Source organism: Phalacrocorax aristotelis, chromosome 2 (assembly GCF_949628215.1).
Source record: "Phalacrocorax aristotelis chromosome 2, bGulAri2.1, whole genome shotgun sequence".
Lineage (NCBI taxonomy): Eukaryota > Metazoa > Chordata > Aves > Suliformes > Phalacrocoracidae > Phalacrocorax > Phalacrocorax aristotelis.
In genome coordinates, this window is record NC_134277.1 from 53,922,102 (window position 1) to 53,935,423 (window position 13,322).

A 13,322-nucleotide genomic window follows, 5' to 3' on the forward strand; every position below is an offset into this window, starting at 1 on the left:
TTTCATTTTTGCAAAAAAATAAAAATACTTGGCAACTGTGAGGCCTGATCTGGAGCCGAATGGACATTAACAGGAACCTTGCCCAAACACAGATCAGTGGATTTGTAACAAATTCATTGTTCCTAAAAATGGTTATTTTTGTAAAGCATTGTAATTTCTGTTCCACCAGTGGGAAAACTAAGGCAAATAGCAGAGAAGTAACTTGGCCAAGTGATACCACATAAACCAGTCACCAGCTAAATAAAGTGTCCCAAAATCCCAGCTCCCAAAATGACTGGTAAAAATAAAGGAAAACAGCCTGCATAGCTCCTCCCCCCCTCCCAATAAATAGTATTTATCATCAGTTCTTAGGAGGACACAGTATCAATCATTGTGTGGGAGAAGTTGCTTTTCTGAGTCAGACCTTGCAAATGAGAACAGCCGTTTTCACTGGTAGCTATGAAATGATCAGGCACCAATATTCATCTGCATAAAGATAATAAATATTAAGTTTATGAGGGAATAAATAAAGTCTTTACAAACATACTCATCACAATCCTACTTTTACAAAATTATATTAGTACAATATTCTTGCAATAACTGTATAGACACTCAAAGACAAACCATGTCAAAGTTACTGCACAGTTTTGTGGTTCTGTAAGATACATTAAACTACATAATCATTTCAAATTCAACAAAGATAGAAACTGACACGTACTGAAGACAGAAATTCAGTAAAATTTTAAATAGATTTTGTATTTACATGAATGCACCTCAGGTGAAATCTGTTAAAAATTTAGCATGAGTAAGCAAAGCAATTCTACACATTAAAATGTAAACATTCTGCAGTGATGCTCTTGACACTACAGAGCATTCTCAACAAATTGCATATAAAATATTTCAAGTAACCCATCCATACAATAATGGCTTCAAACATCTAATATATGGGATATACACTGTAATTTCCCCTGCAGCTTCTCTTCCCCTTGATCATTTGCAGGGTAACAGTTAATTATAATGAACAAGAAATGAAAAAGAGAAAAAGCACATCTTGTTTTTTGAAATAAGTAGTATTCTATGGGTTCCTCTGGAGTTATTCTTGATGCAGACCAATACGAAGAAAGTCAGGGCTATACATCAGACATGGTGGGGTCCAAACACCTGCATGTTTATATCCCAAACTAGCAAACATTCAGATGCCTAAGATGGGAGAAGTAATTTAATAATTTCCTTCAAACTCTACTCATTTATTTCACTTCATTCAACACACAGTGCAATTTTAACTGTAGAGCTGTATCAGTGCATACCCGCTTCTTGGTTTTGATCCATATTCTGTAGAATCCAATCAAGAATTTTTATGGGTTTGAATGCCACTCAACAATACTCATCAAAGAAGTCGAATACTTGAACTAAGTACTAAAAATCTCCTTTAGTTTCAAAATTCTCTTTTCTTCATCAGTTTCTATAGTCACTCTTCCTTTTTTCCTTGATACAGTTTATCAAAGTTTTTGTGAAAGTAAGTTAAGTACAACAAATTACCATTTCCCCCCCTTCATTTATAAACCATTATCTCTTGTAGCAAATTATTTATACTGATTTGGGCTACAGATGCTTTTATCCTAATACAGTGTTATCAGAGATTTGTATTGAACTGTGGCTAGAAGCAATCAGAAGCAATTAGAAATCTAATAATTGAGGGCAGCCACACCAGGATTGTGGATTACTTCCACGCCTATAAAGCCAGGGTAGTGTTAGCATGACCTCAAACCAGTTTAAAAGTAGTGTAGCTAGCAACAGTTAACTCACTGAAAGTGCTCCCTGCTTTTACCAGTGCTAAAGAAGAAATGAAGTCCAGTATGTCCCTTTCTTTTAACAATAAAAAGAAATAAAATAGGGTCAGAAATTACAACATAATGTAAGAAATTATTATGTTGACATTGAAAATCAATAGAAAAAATGTCTCCAATTTTCTACAGTCTTAAAAAAAAGGCTTCAGAAAGCCTTGACTTCTATGATGGTCTAGCAGTAGACAGCAGCATGATCAGGAAATACATCTATGTATAGAAATCATGAAGAAATAAGAAATACCATGCTATGAGGTTTAATACTTGATCCTGCCAGACACTGAACTCTCTGGACCTGACCCAGCAAACCATTTAGGCATGTGGTTAAAAGTCAGCATGCACATTGCCCCTCTGAAGCAAACGAGGTTATTTAAAGTTTGAGCACATAGTTAAGTGCTGCAAACGATTGGGTCATTAAAGTACCAACCACTTACTGCCAGAGTATAAGGCTAAATTGCCGCTATGAACAGGTTGTTGCATAGCTGTCCATTATGAGGATCGCATACTGCTGTTTGAAGCATGCTTTGAAGCATTTCTTCACCACTGGATAAGAAAAAATGTGGATCTATCTGGGCAGGAAATTCCTACATTCCCATCATTTCACCTCCATGTGCAGAACCAAATTATATTGGTGCCCAGGTATAAGCATCACTTAGGGAAATACAAAGCGCTACCAATGATAATGGCAATTATACAGTGTCACCCCACCACACTCCATTAGAGCCAACTTCCTCCTGTAGGCAGGGCTAGCATTAACTTACGACTCACAATGTAAAGGGTAGATTCATGCAAATAGCAAATACTACGTGTCATGTTTAACATTGCTTAGAGTTCCTAAGATGCTGCTTGATGCTGAGCAACACTGCTGCCTGGTAAAAGCGGTGTGGTCAAAAAGTGGTGTTGTCAAAAAGAAAACTTGCGCCCTCTGAGCAGTGAGTAGAACTTGCAATTTTATCTCAAAGCCAGGAGCAAGACTAGATATAAAAGCGCATTTGTGGCCTTTGTTCTGAGAGTTGTAGACTGGGAAATGATGTGTGTTCACTAAAACACATATCCTGCAGGAAACCAGGTGATTATTGAGCTAGAACTACTAATCTGTACAACAGCCTTTACATAGAGAGAGAATGAATTCTGTAATGGCAGCACAGTTAGGCCTTTGTCCTGAAAAATTTGCAGTCATAGACTGGAAAAGTTTCTGTGAGGAAGCAGAAACGTCAATCTCACCACAGGGCTCTCTAAAATGGTAAGATCAGGGATAGCAGAACAAGAGGTTGATCAGCATTATGTAATGTAAAGTTCCTGTTTGTCAAATACTGAGTCCTTGGCATGATGGCCCCTTAGTCAGGACTGTTCCTGAAAGACCTGGAACATCTCACCACTTCAGTGCTAAATGCCGTTGACTGTCTCTCTTCCCAGCCTGTCTGGCTGCAAATGCCTGGGCTGTTATTCTCGTATCTGTTAGCTCTGATATAACCGCTTCCACTTTCGATGAAAGCAAAAAAAAGTATCCCTGTACAGTCACTCAAGACCAGTCCAGCTATTGCAACTGTCAGGATCTGTCAGTGAAAAGCCAAGCAATATCAAGGTGCATTTGAATCCTGCGTTCAAAGAAAGCAGAAAAGCCTCTGATGAGAACTTACTTTTTTTAGGTTATCTACTGGAAATTACTTATGTCATGCAAGGATAGGGTCACATTTGGATAGGATATTAAGAATCTTTTCATTTGTTGCTCCAGGGGCTTACCTTACTCTACAGAAGTAGGAAGTAGTCTTGGAAGATGTGGGAGTACCTACAGAGTTGGGCTGCAACTCAAAAAGTGCTCTGCTTGGCTATGGCTTGTCCCATGGTTTATAAAACTCAATATATATGACAAAAATAGACACAACTGAAAGTTAATGAGGAGGAATTAAACTAATTTGACCTCCATGTATGCCAGCTAAAAGCTGATTTTGAAGCAATGATGAGAAGGGAGATATGGGACAACGTCATGCAAAGCAGACCTGAGTAGATTGGTAAAATACCAGGTGACGTTCCCCTGGTGACGTATGGCATTTTAGAACATTTTTTTATCTGTAAATGTCAAAAAGGTGCATAAACCCAGAGCCTCATTTCCCCAGTGAAGTACAGTGTATTAAATGACTTGACAGGGAACACATAGCAGGTTAATGGTGAAGCTATCGATCCAAGCCTTTCCTTGATTCCATCCATTGGATTACAGAGCTGTTTCTCAGACTTTCCTTTTGGATCATTCTTTGGTTGGAACCTCTGCTCCTTCAAATATATTTCACCTTACAAACTGGCACAAAGTTATATGCACGGATTGACATAAGCATAATCAAGACCAAAACTTACACAACCATCCGTTCTGCATGGTGAATATACCATATGGATCATCAAACTTATGCTATTATTAAAAACACATTATTGCATACTAAACACATTTAGCATACTAAACTTGGATTATCGGTGAATTTTGTCAAAAATAACTCCCCAGCGATACACAGGAAGTTTCCAACTCTAGCATCCTAGGGGTAATATTTCATAAGCCAAGACAGCAGAACTAGAAAGAATGCTCCACTAGGGAGGAAGATGGGCTGCAACCCAAACTCTATGAGGCCAGCGGTAATGCTGTTATTGATGTTATTGGGCTAGACTTTCAACATTTGAAAAGCCTGGAAGAAGAGAGGCAAACAGGAGAGCGGAGTGAGACAGCCCCAGCTGGGACTGATCTGCTCTGAATAGCTCGTTGGGCACAGGCTAACTACAGATATGGATATAAAACCTGTGCCAAGTTGAAACTTGGGGACAATTTCTAGAAAAGCAGAACTCCTTTACCTTAGACTGTACATGTGAACTGAGCAGATGACAGCCCTCACTGTTACCTTGAAAACCACAGTCTGGAGGAAAGAGCTTTGCAGTACCATAAGGGTACAATCAGACAGCTTAGAGGTAAAACCACATTCCTCTCTTCCTCAGTATACATCACTAAAGCAAAAAGCAGGGGCTTACCCTTAATTAGGCAGATGTGAAAAAGCTAAACTGAGGAATGAGTCCTCATTGTGAGATGACCTGTAGGTGAGATTTCAAACTGAACCATTTTAAGATTTGAAAATAGAGTTCATCCTACAGATAGGCTGAGTCACCTCTTCACCTGGTGTCAATTACATGTTGATTGAGTGCCATCAGTGGACTGAGACAGCTAGAGGGCTCTCCACCTTTCACTCACCTTCATCAGTCAGGAGAAGAAAAAGGAAGGACAGTTCTATACACAGTTCATGTATGCAATTCACTTTGCATGTATTTTTATTTTGGAAACACTAAGTAGTAAGTAATTAAAATCTATCAGTAATGAAAATCTATCCTAAACTATAGCTGGGCAAATAACCCCTTTAATGGCTTAGACCCCATATCTCAGCATCAAAAGCTCACACGCTGAAATATTGTTTGGTCTAACCGATGCTTTAAATTATTTTAATGACTGCTATTTTTTGTTTTAACTCCTTGGGCCAGTTGCAATTGTTCTAAATTTCAGCTTTGCCATTCAATTATCACATGAGCCACATAAAACTCTTCTAGTTTCCTGCTTTGGTGGGATCTGCACATTGGCAATTCTGCTTCCCAGTGCACTTGTGTATGTGGCTTTGAAACCCTTTCTGCCAGTAAAACCGAATTATTTGTTTGTTCCGAGAAAACGAACACAAAGGGGACATAAAAAGATCAAGCTGAGTTTATTTAATATTTGGATAAACGTCCATGGAATGCTCCTGGCATTATTTGCCCAGCTTTTTTTAACACTGTGGTGGTGCAGCATTTTGGGTAGTGTGGTGCCTAAGCTAACCAGGCTCACTCAGCATCTTCCTCCAGGATGGGATCACAGACCGGTTGTATAGCCCAAGTGTGTTGCACCCAGTCACTCGCTGTAAACTCAGACCCTGTGAAACTTCCTGGAGAGTGAAGAATTAAAGGAGAAAATTGTTCAAAGCATTACAATGTGCAATTTTAATGCAAGGCATAATGGAAGTAGCTGTGTGGGAGGATATTACTTCATTATAAACCTAAATCAGATGCCCAAAGATTTCTGTCATCTCCAGAGACCGTTCCATCAGGCTCTACAAGAGGTTTTCCAGTGGAAGAAAAATAACCCTCCTCCCTTCAAGCTTGAGAAAGTTGTATGGCTTTTTTAATAGTTTCTAATGAAATCCCATATTATTGCTTCTCCCCTGGGAGACTTCAAAAGTCATCCAAACTTCACAGAGCCCACATGTTCGTAAACCTCAAGCAAAAGACCAGTAAGGAAATAAATTCCAGTTCTCCAATTAGCATTTGACATTCTCTACTGCTTTTTTGGTGGGGTGAATTTGTCTTTCTTCTAAACCATGCTGATAAATTAAATGAGTTACTAAACCCGGCATTATTTCATGTTTGAAGGCACACTGAAATAAAACACTTCAATTCACAGTGGGATTTGCTTTCTGCATAATATTTGGGGGAAATATGAAACAAACCCAGCAGTTTCAAACATGTTAAAGGGACTAATATGTACATGAATATTTTCTTCAAGCTCCTTATTGTGTATTCACAGCTACTGCCAAACACAACAAGAGAGACGGGGCATTAGGATATGAAATGGGAAGTGGTCAAATTTTCAAAGCGAGCTGCTGGATGCTGAACACTTTTGAAAATCTGGCCCCTGACTCTTTGGTGCAGTTCCAGAAAAAAATATCTCTATGCTGGCAGTTGGCCAACCAGCTTTGGAAATCCTTTTGCACAGTTATTTCAGTAAAGCATAAAAGCCGATCCCCAGCTTTCTCTGCCTGATTAAGCACTGTCACCAATCACTGTGCAGCTCTAAGGTACGCATGAAATATTCCTAGATAAATCCTCCATCTCCAGAGAAATGTGTTTCCTGTACAACTGTAAATCCAGGTTCTGTGTTGAAACTAATCCAGTCTGGCAGCGCTATGGCCCTAGAAAAGTTTCCCTGGAAACGACAAACCTATGCAATGGCAAAGTCATCCAATCTTTTCATGCCACTGTATTATATTAAAAACACCTGGTTTATTTATACAATGACTTACAGATCAGGGTCCTAGAAATAATAATACATAAACTTTATAGCAAAAAATATACATATAATAATTCATCCTTCTATGATATATAGAAATGATGTATATTTGTGTGTGGACATATATATATAAATATATGGGTTGTACTTACGTTTAGGGCACTTGTGTATAGATATGTGTGTCTACATACACACAGTATTCATTCATATATCTTTCTAGGTGCCATGTGTGTATACATAAACACACATAAATACACACACAGGAGCATATTTACACTCTGTGAGTAGACAGGTACTTTGCAGAATCTGCACACAAATAGCCGGAGTCCTTCACTGGCTGTGAGCATCAAAGGGGTCAGTGACCACCCACATTAGTGTCCGTGGAAAGTGAACGGATGTCATCGCTGTGGGCACAGGACTGGCTTGATGCATCTTCCTTTGTGAAGAACTAAATTTGCTGGACAGTGGCACCCTGCAACGCAGGGCTTGTTGCATGGGCCAATCTCGTTCCAGTTGTCACATGTTTTGACACATCCTGGACCACAGGTATCATAAACTGCACCGTGTTTACACTGGGTCGCTGCAAGGCAGTGAAAAGGAACAAAATACTCATATTACAGAGAGTCCCACAAGGAAAGTTACGTATCTGTTTGCTTGGTTTCTACTGTAAGTATCAAAAAGCACATTTTGGTATGACAATCATCTAGAGGAAAAAACTACTTGTAAAGAGATCCCACTATATTAAATGCAACACTACCTTACATCACAAATATAAAGGTAGCAAAATTCCAATCAAAAAGGTATCAAGTTCCTAGCAGTCTTGAACTTCTTGAGAATTTTAACACAGGTGATGGTATATAAAGCTTTGGCAAGGTTTCTATCTATAAGCAGATCTATGCTTATATTTAAAGCTTAACTTTTTTTATTTCTTACAATGCCTTTTATCAAAGATTCCTGAATCATTTACAAGGACAGACAATTATTATCAGTCCCTCTCCTACAGAAAGAAGAATAGAAAGGAGAGTCATTCACCATGTCAGACTTCCTATTCGTAAGATTATACTTCCAGTATCACATATTGCATCAAATCAAAACAATGCAGCACCATTTCTGAAACAAACATTTTGTTTTTTAAAAATCCATTATTTCCATGCTTTATGCTATTTTACCAAGGGATCACTGAGAATGAGGATTCTTGTACTTAATGATTCTGGTATCTAGTCATTGATTTATGTAGTTGACAGTTCAATGCATTTCCAACATAAGACACCACTGAGGGCGCAGCTAGAAGCACTATACCCCCTCCAGATCAATATTTAAACTCTTAACATTTTATATCCTGCCTTTTTAGTATGGAGAATAATACATGGTTCAATAGCAAATAAAAGCCTGTTATTCTTTCTAACGGCTGTGCTGATGGCAAAAACAAGTACCAATAAAACAGATTATAGATGGTAAGGGACTTTCAAGCATCCAGAATCATCTCTTGCTATTTACAGAGGGGCGGTTGCATTAAGATGGTTTCTTCCATTTTGAGAGAGATTGAAGGCCCAGATTTTTTAAAGAACAGTTCTGTTATGGACAGAAAAATGCTGTTTTGTTGTGAGAATTGGTCTTAGAGTGCCATTTCAGTACTGTTATTATTCACGAAGAGAAAATAGGCAGAAATGAATTTATTAAATATGTATAAGAGTGTATCACAGAGGATGGAAGTCTTAGTGCTAGGGCGTCATAAATTTAAGGGGTTCCTCTTCACCAGTTACAAAGTGATCTTCAAAACAGCACCAGCTTCTTGCAAGTTTTCCTTCTTATGCTTTTTATGGCATTTTTACATATGTGAAAAGTAGCCCTGAAGAAGGAATTCTGACAAGAATGCATGCAAAGGTCTCAGGGAACAGGTATTAAATAAGCAAACAAAAAATAGGAAAAAATTGGATAGTACAGCAGAAAATGACCCTGGAGTTATAGAGAATCAACAGTTGAATATTAGATATATATTAGATATTAGGTAGATATTAGGAAAAATAAAGCTTTCTAGCTTTAAGTCTGAGAAAGCACCTGAGCAAGCTACCTAAAAACTCTGTGAGACATCTTTTATTGAACATAATATTAGAATAGGTTGGAAAAAAACATCTTTCACCACTGTTCAAGGTAGGCTTATTCTGCTTGTGGGCATAGATCTTTTGAGAACTTTTTCCCAGCTTTACATTTCTATCTGGCTCTGCAAGGTAACCTTCATGCACATTGAAGAAGGAACAAACAAAAGGAATAACTAAAATGAAATTTAAATGAAACAGGAAATTTAGAAGGTGGGAAAAACGTGGAAGCAATATTAAGCATACAGTAAAATGTTAGATTCACGATGAATCCTGCACTTACATAGTGTGTTAAGAACAGAGAGTGAATGTCTATAAGAATGGAAGACGAAAGTGTGTGGAGCTCCCAGAGGCTTTGCAAACAATGTATTAACTGTCTAGAATATTAGGTCAAGATGTTCAAACATGGATAGTGATTGTCCACACACAACGTGAATTATCTTAAGGGGACTGTTCGCTAGAAGCTTTTGCCCTTCCTCTCCAAAAAAGGGTTTCCCTTCAAAGGATCTCTAATTGACCAACCACAAACTGAAACATTGGGCTTCAGTACATGCCATTTCCATATAGAAAGGTCTGCAAGCTTCAGTTTTTAGGCTGCACAGGTTTCATCCCACAAAGCTTTACTGCAGTAATAGCTGGCCCATTTGTTCCACCTGAACTCTGTTTAGTGCCTCAGCTGGTGGGTTTGAGGAAAGTTGGCAATGGTCTCCTTTCCACTTCCTCATCTCTGCCCCAGAGCAAAGGAGAATATATTACACGTTGCCCTCAGCAGCTGTGACATCTGTAAGTACTCCCCAGCTCTGCTCTACCACACATGGATGTGGTGTGTCAAAACACCTCCTTCTTCTTCAGCAGATGCCATGTAGAAGATACGATGACCTTATTTTCTGCTGTAGGCAGTCTATAATGGCATTATTAACTTGCTGTCAAGGGAAAAATCAGAGAAGTACAATGGCTGCTGTTTAAGTTCCCTGGATGGCTTTTATTGTTAAGTGCTTCAGTTGTTAACATGTGGTGTGATTGATCCAGAACATTCCACTTCTTCAACAGTTTAAAAAATAAAAATAAATATATTCTGCAGTAGGCTTCCCAGGGACTGCTGAAATGAATCAGTACCATGTAAACATGGAAAACAGAAGTGATGCCTTTGCACCCATCTTCTAAGGCAAATTCCTCTCTTAAAGAACGGAGCTCTGTTAGTAATAACTTCCTTAGTCCACTAGCAAAAAAAATGAAAAACCCAACCCCAAAGTACAAAAGTTACTAATAATACTGCATTTTGCAATGTTACCAGTCCCAACAGGATTTTTCCACTCTTCTTCTAGAACATGTGTTTGGCATGACAGATGTGAGCTTCCTCAGACCGCTTTCTGAGCTGGCAGGATGATAGCCAGCTCCAGTCCAGAAGCCATATAGTCACATAAATACAGCACTGTGCCTGAGCTAATAAACCCTGCCTAATAAGGTTATACAGTTTTCAGACCAGAGCTGGTTTATTCTAGCCAGTTTGGCAGTTTCACAGAGAAGGCTTGTATCTGTCTGTGCCTGTCTTTGTAGACATGGCCGTAATTATTTAGGAGGAATCCTTGTTCCCCAACACAAAAGCCAAAATACCTAACATGGAACTGCTGAAGGATTCCCTTGGAGGCTGATGTCTGGTAAATCTGATTCCACAGAAATTTCTGAGCTAATATTTGTGCATCAGTGAATCATCTTGCTTCTACTGGTGTTTCATAGTTTGGGCTATTGAGGTGTTTTGTAGGCTTTTCAAACTGAATGACACTTGTGGCGCTTGAAATTCACGACATCTTCTAACATAGTAGAAGGCAATAGATCTGGGCACTAACCTTCTAATGATACACTTGTGTTAATCTTTTAAACTTTCAGTTTTTTATGAGTTTCCACTAAAAAGTCAGAATAGCCTTCTGATACATATTCACGCGGAATAAAGCAATTAAAGGAAAGCAACATATAACAGGGAAAAAGAGTGACTTTGGCCAGAAAATTCCACAGCAAAGAGGGGACACAGGAGAGAAGACTCAAAATCAGGTATACACTCATCCTTCTCTGGTTCAACCGATCACATAGGAAAAAGAGTAAATTGTTCAGTTTCTATGAGGCTGTTGCATCATGTCAGTACACTAATGCTACCATGTGCACTTTGCCCTTTATTATTCTCCACATTGGCTTTTTTCTTCTTGCCTGTTACATGGTTTAACCCTGGACAGCAACTAAGCCCCACACAGCCACTTGCTCACTCCCCTGCAGCAGGATGGGGGAGAGAATCAGAAGAGTGAAAGTGGGAAAACTCATGGGTTCAGATAAAGACAGATTAATAGGTAAAGCAAAAGCCGAGCATGCAAGCAAAGCGAAACAAGGAATTCATTCACTCCTTCCCATGGGCAGGCAGGTGTTCAGCCATCTCCAGGAAAGCAGGGCTCCATCATGCATAATGGTTACTTGGGAAGACAAAACGCCATTACTCCAAACGTCCCCTCCTTCCTTTTTCTTCCACCAGCTTTATATACTGAGCATGACGTCATATGGTGTGGGATATCCCTTGGGTCAGTTGGGGTCAGCTGTCCCGGCTGTGTCCCCTCCCAACACATTGCGCATCCCCAGCCTACTCTCAGGTGGGGTGGGGTGAGGAGCAGAAAAGGCCTTGACACTGTGTAAGTGCTGCTCAGCAGTAACAAAAACATTCCTGTGTTATCAACACTGTTTTCAGCACAAATCCAAACCATAGCCCCATGCTAGCTGTTATGAAGAAAATTAACTCTATCCCAGCCAAAACCAGCACACTTGTGTAGTCACACCCACAGCAGGGAGTTGTTTCCATCTGCCATCCCTGAGTCATCTTTCTCTCAGTGCCCTCAGAATTTCAGTGTTAAATTACTATGGTCCAAGGCCTTTCACCACTTCTGTTTACTTAATTTGACTTTATAAACTGCTTGTTTAACCTTTATTGGGCTAAAACCAATCTTTTTTCTAATCTCCTTTCCATTTCAAACCTCTTCCATTTGAATCCTTTCTTTTCCCTCTCATACATATCACTTTTTCTTTTTTCTTCTTTCCCTCACACTGGCTCTCCTGGGTTTTTTTGTTCTCCTTCACACATCATATTTCTTCCTGTGCCCATCCTAAGAGCTCTCACTCCCCACTACTTCCCATGGAAACCCTCTCAGTTCCCATGCATATCTCACCAACCCTTTCCTATCCTAACCATTTTCCTTACTCATTAGCTTCTTCACCCTTCTGGTTAAATGACAGCTGACACTCCCCTTGCCAAGCCAAACTCAAAGGACAACAAACCCTGAGCAGCAGTATTTCAAGGAGCACTAAGAGGAGGATATGCTGCCACAGTGGGGGAGGAGGAAGAACATGTAGGGAACAGGACATGTAATTCAGCCTCCTGAGCATCCTGTTTGGCTGGCCCTCCAGACAACACAAGCTTTCTAAAGATTATAAAAATGAGCTAAGTGTAAAGCACTCGGGATAGAGGAACTGGCAACCACACAAGATCTGGTTTCATAACACACAAAAGAATAATTAAAACCTGACTTTACTAATAAGTATACTCCATTTTCATCAGAACACAGCTCTTCCAAGTATCCCACCAGCTATGAAATGTCAAGCAGGAAATGAAAGTCACAGAACGCTAAAGTTTTATTACAGATATATTGTTTCATACCCAGGAACTTTCATCCGTAATTAGGACACAATAATTGTAACTACAAGTTTTTTTGAGGAAAAAAAGTAAGTTAAAGATTAAAATCTTGATGCTGGCCGCTGGTAACATATGGAGTGCACTGGATGCACTTTAATATAATTTACTATAGAAGAGGGTACTTGACCATAAACAGCTTATCTATATTTTCTGCTTAACAAGATTTCCTCTTTCCCTCCAGAAGTCTGCACTGAGATTAAAAAACTCAGGTGGATTTAAACATTTCTTTCATTAGCTTTATTGGAAGATGTGTGTTTAAATTCCTTCATAACATTCTCTTAAGGACAGTTTTTGCCTTAGAAACTTTTCATGTCTTTGGTAAAATGCCATAAAAAATTGTGAAAAGAAACGTCAATTAGTTAAGTCGTGATATGCCAACACTTGTATAAACTCCTTAAGGCGGGGACTGGAGCTTTTATTCTTTCTACAGCATCTGCCATAGTGAGGTCTCAGTCTGAATTGCTTTGGTCAAAAATTAAAAAAAAAAAGTCAGGGTGCTTGTTTCAGGTCCTACATGGATCCGCTACCAGATCAATAGATTAAAATTACGTATGTTAGTAGTGCTGTCTGAGACCACATCCTTGAACAGGGCTTTCACTTAGTGACACCCT

The 13,322-nt window shown here is 39.1% G+C and overlaps 1 protein-coding gene across 1 annotated transcript in view; it reads right to left on the reverse strand.

Annotated features, from left to right (window-relative positions):
- Positions 1-470: 470 nt before the first annotated feature.
- The window catches only part of BMPER (BMP binding endothelial regulator), a 153,992-nt gene continuing 141,140 nt past the window's right edge, over positions 471-13,322 (reverse strand). The window contains exon 15 of the mRNA XM_075083606.1: positions 471-7,468. Coding sequence (XP_074939707.1) covers positions 7,287-7,468 — 182 coding nt within the window. The 3' untranslated portion in view covers positions 471-7,286. The remainder of the gene's footprint in view (positions 7,469-13,322) is intronic.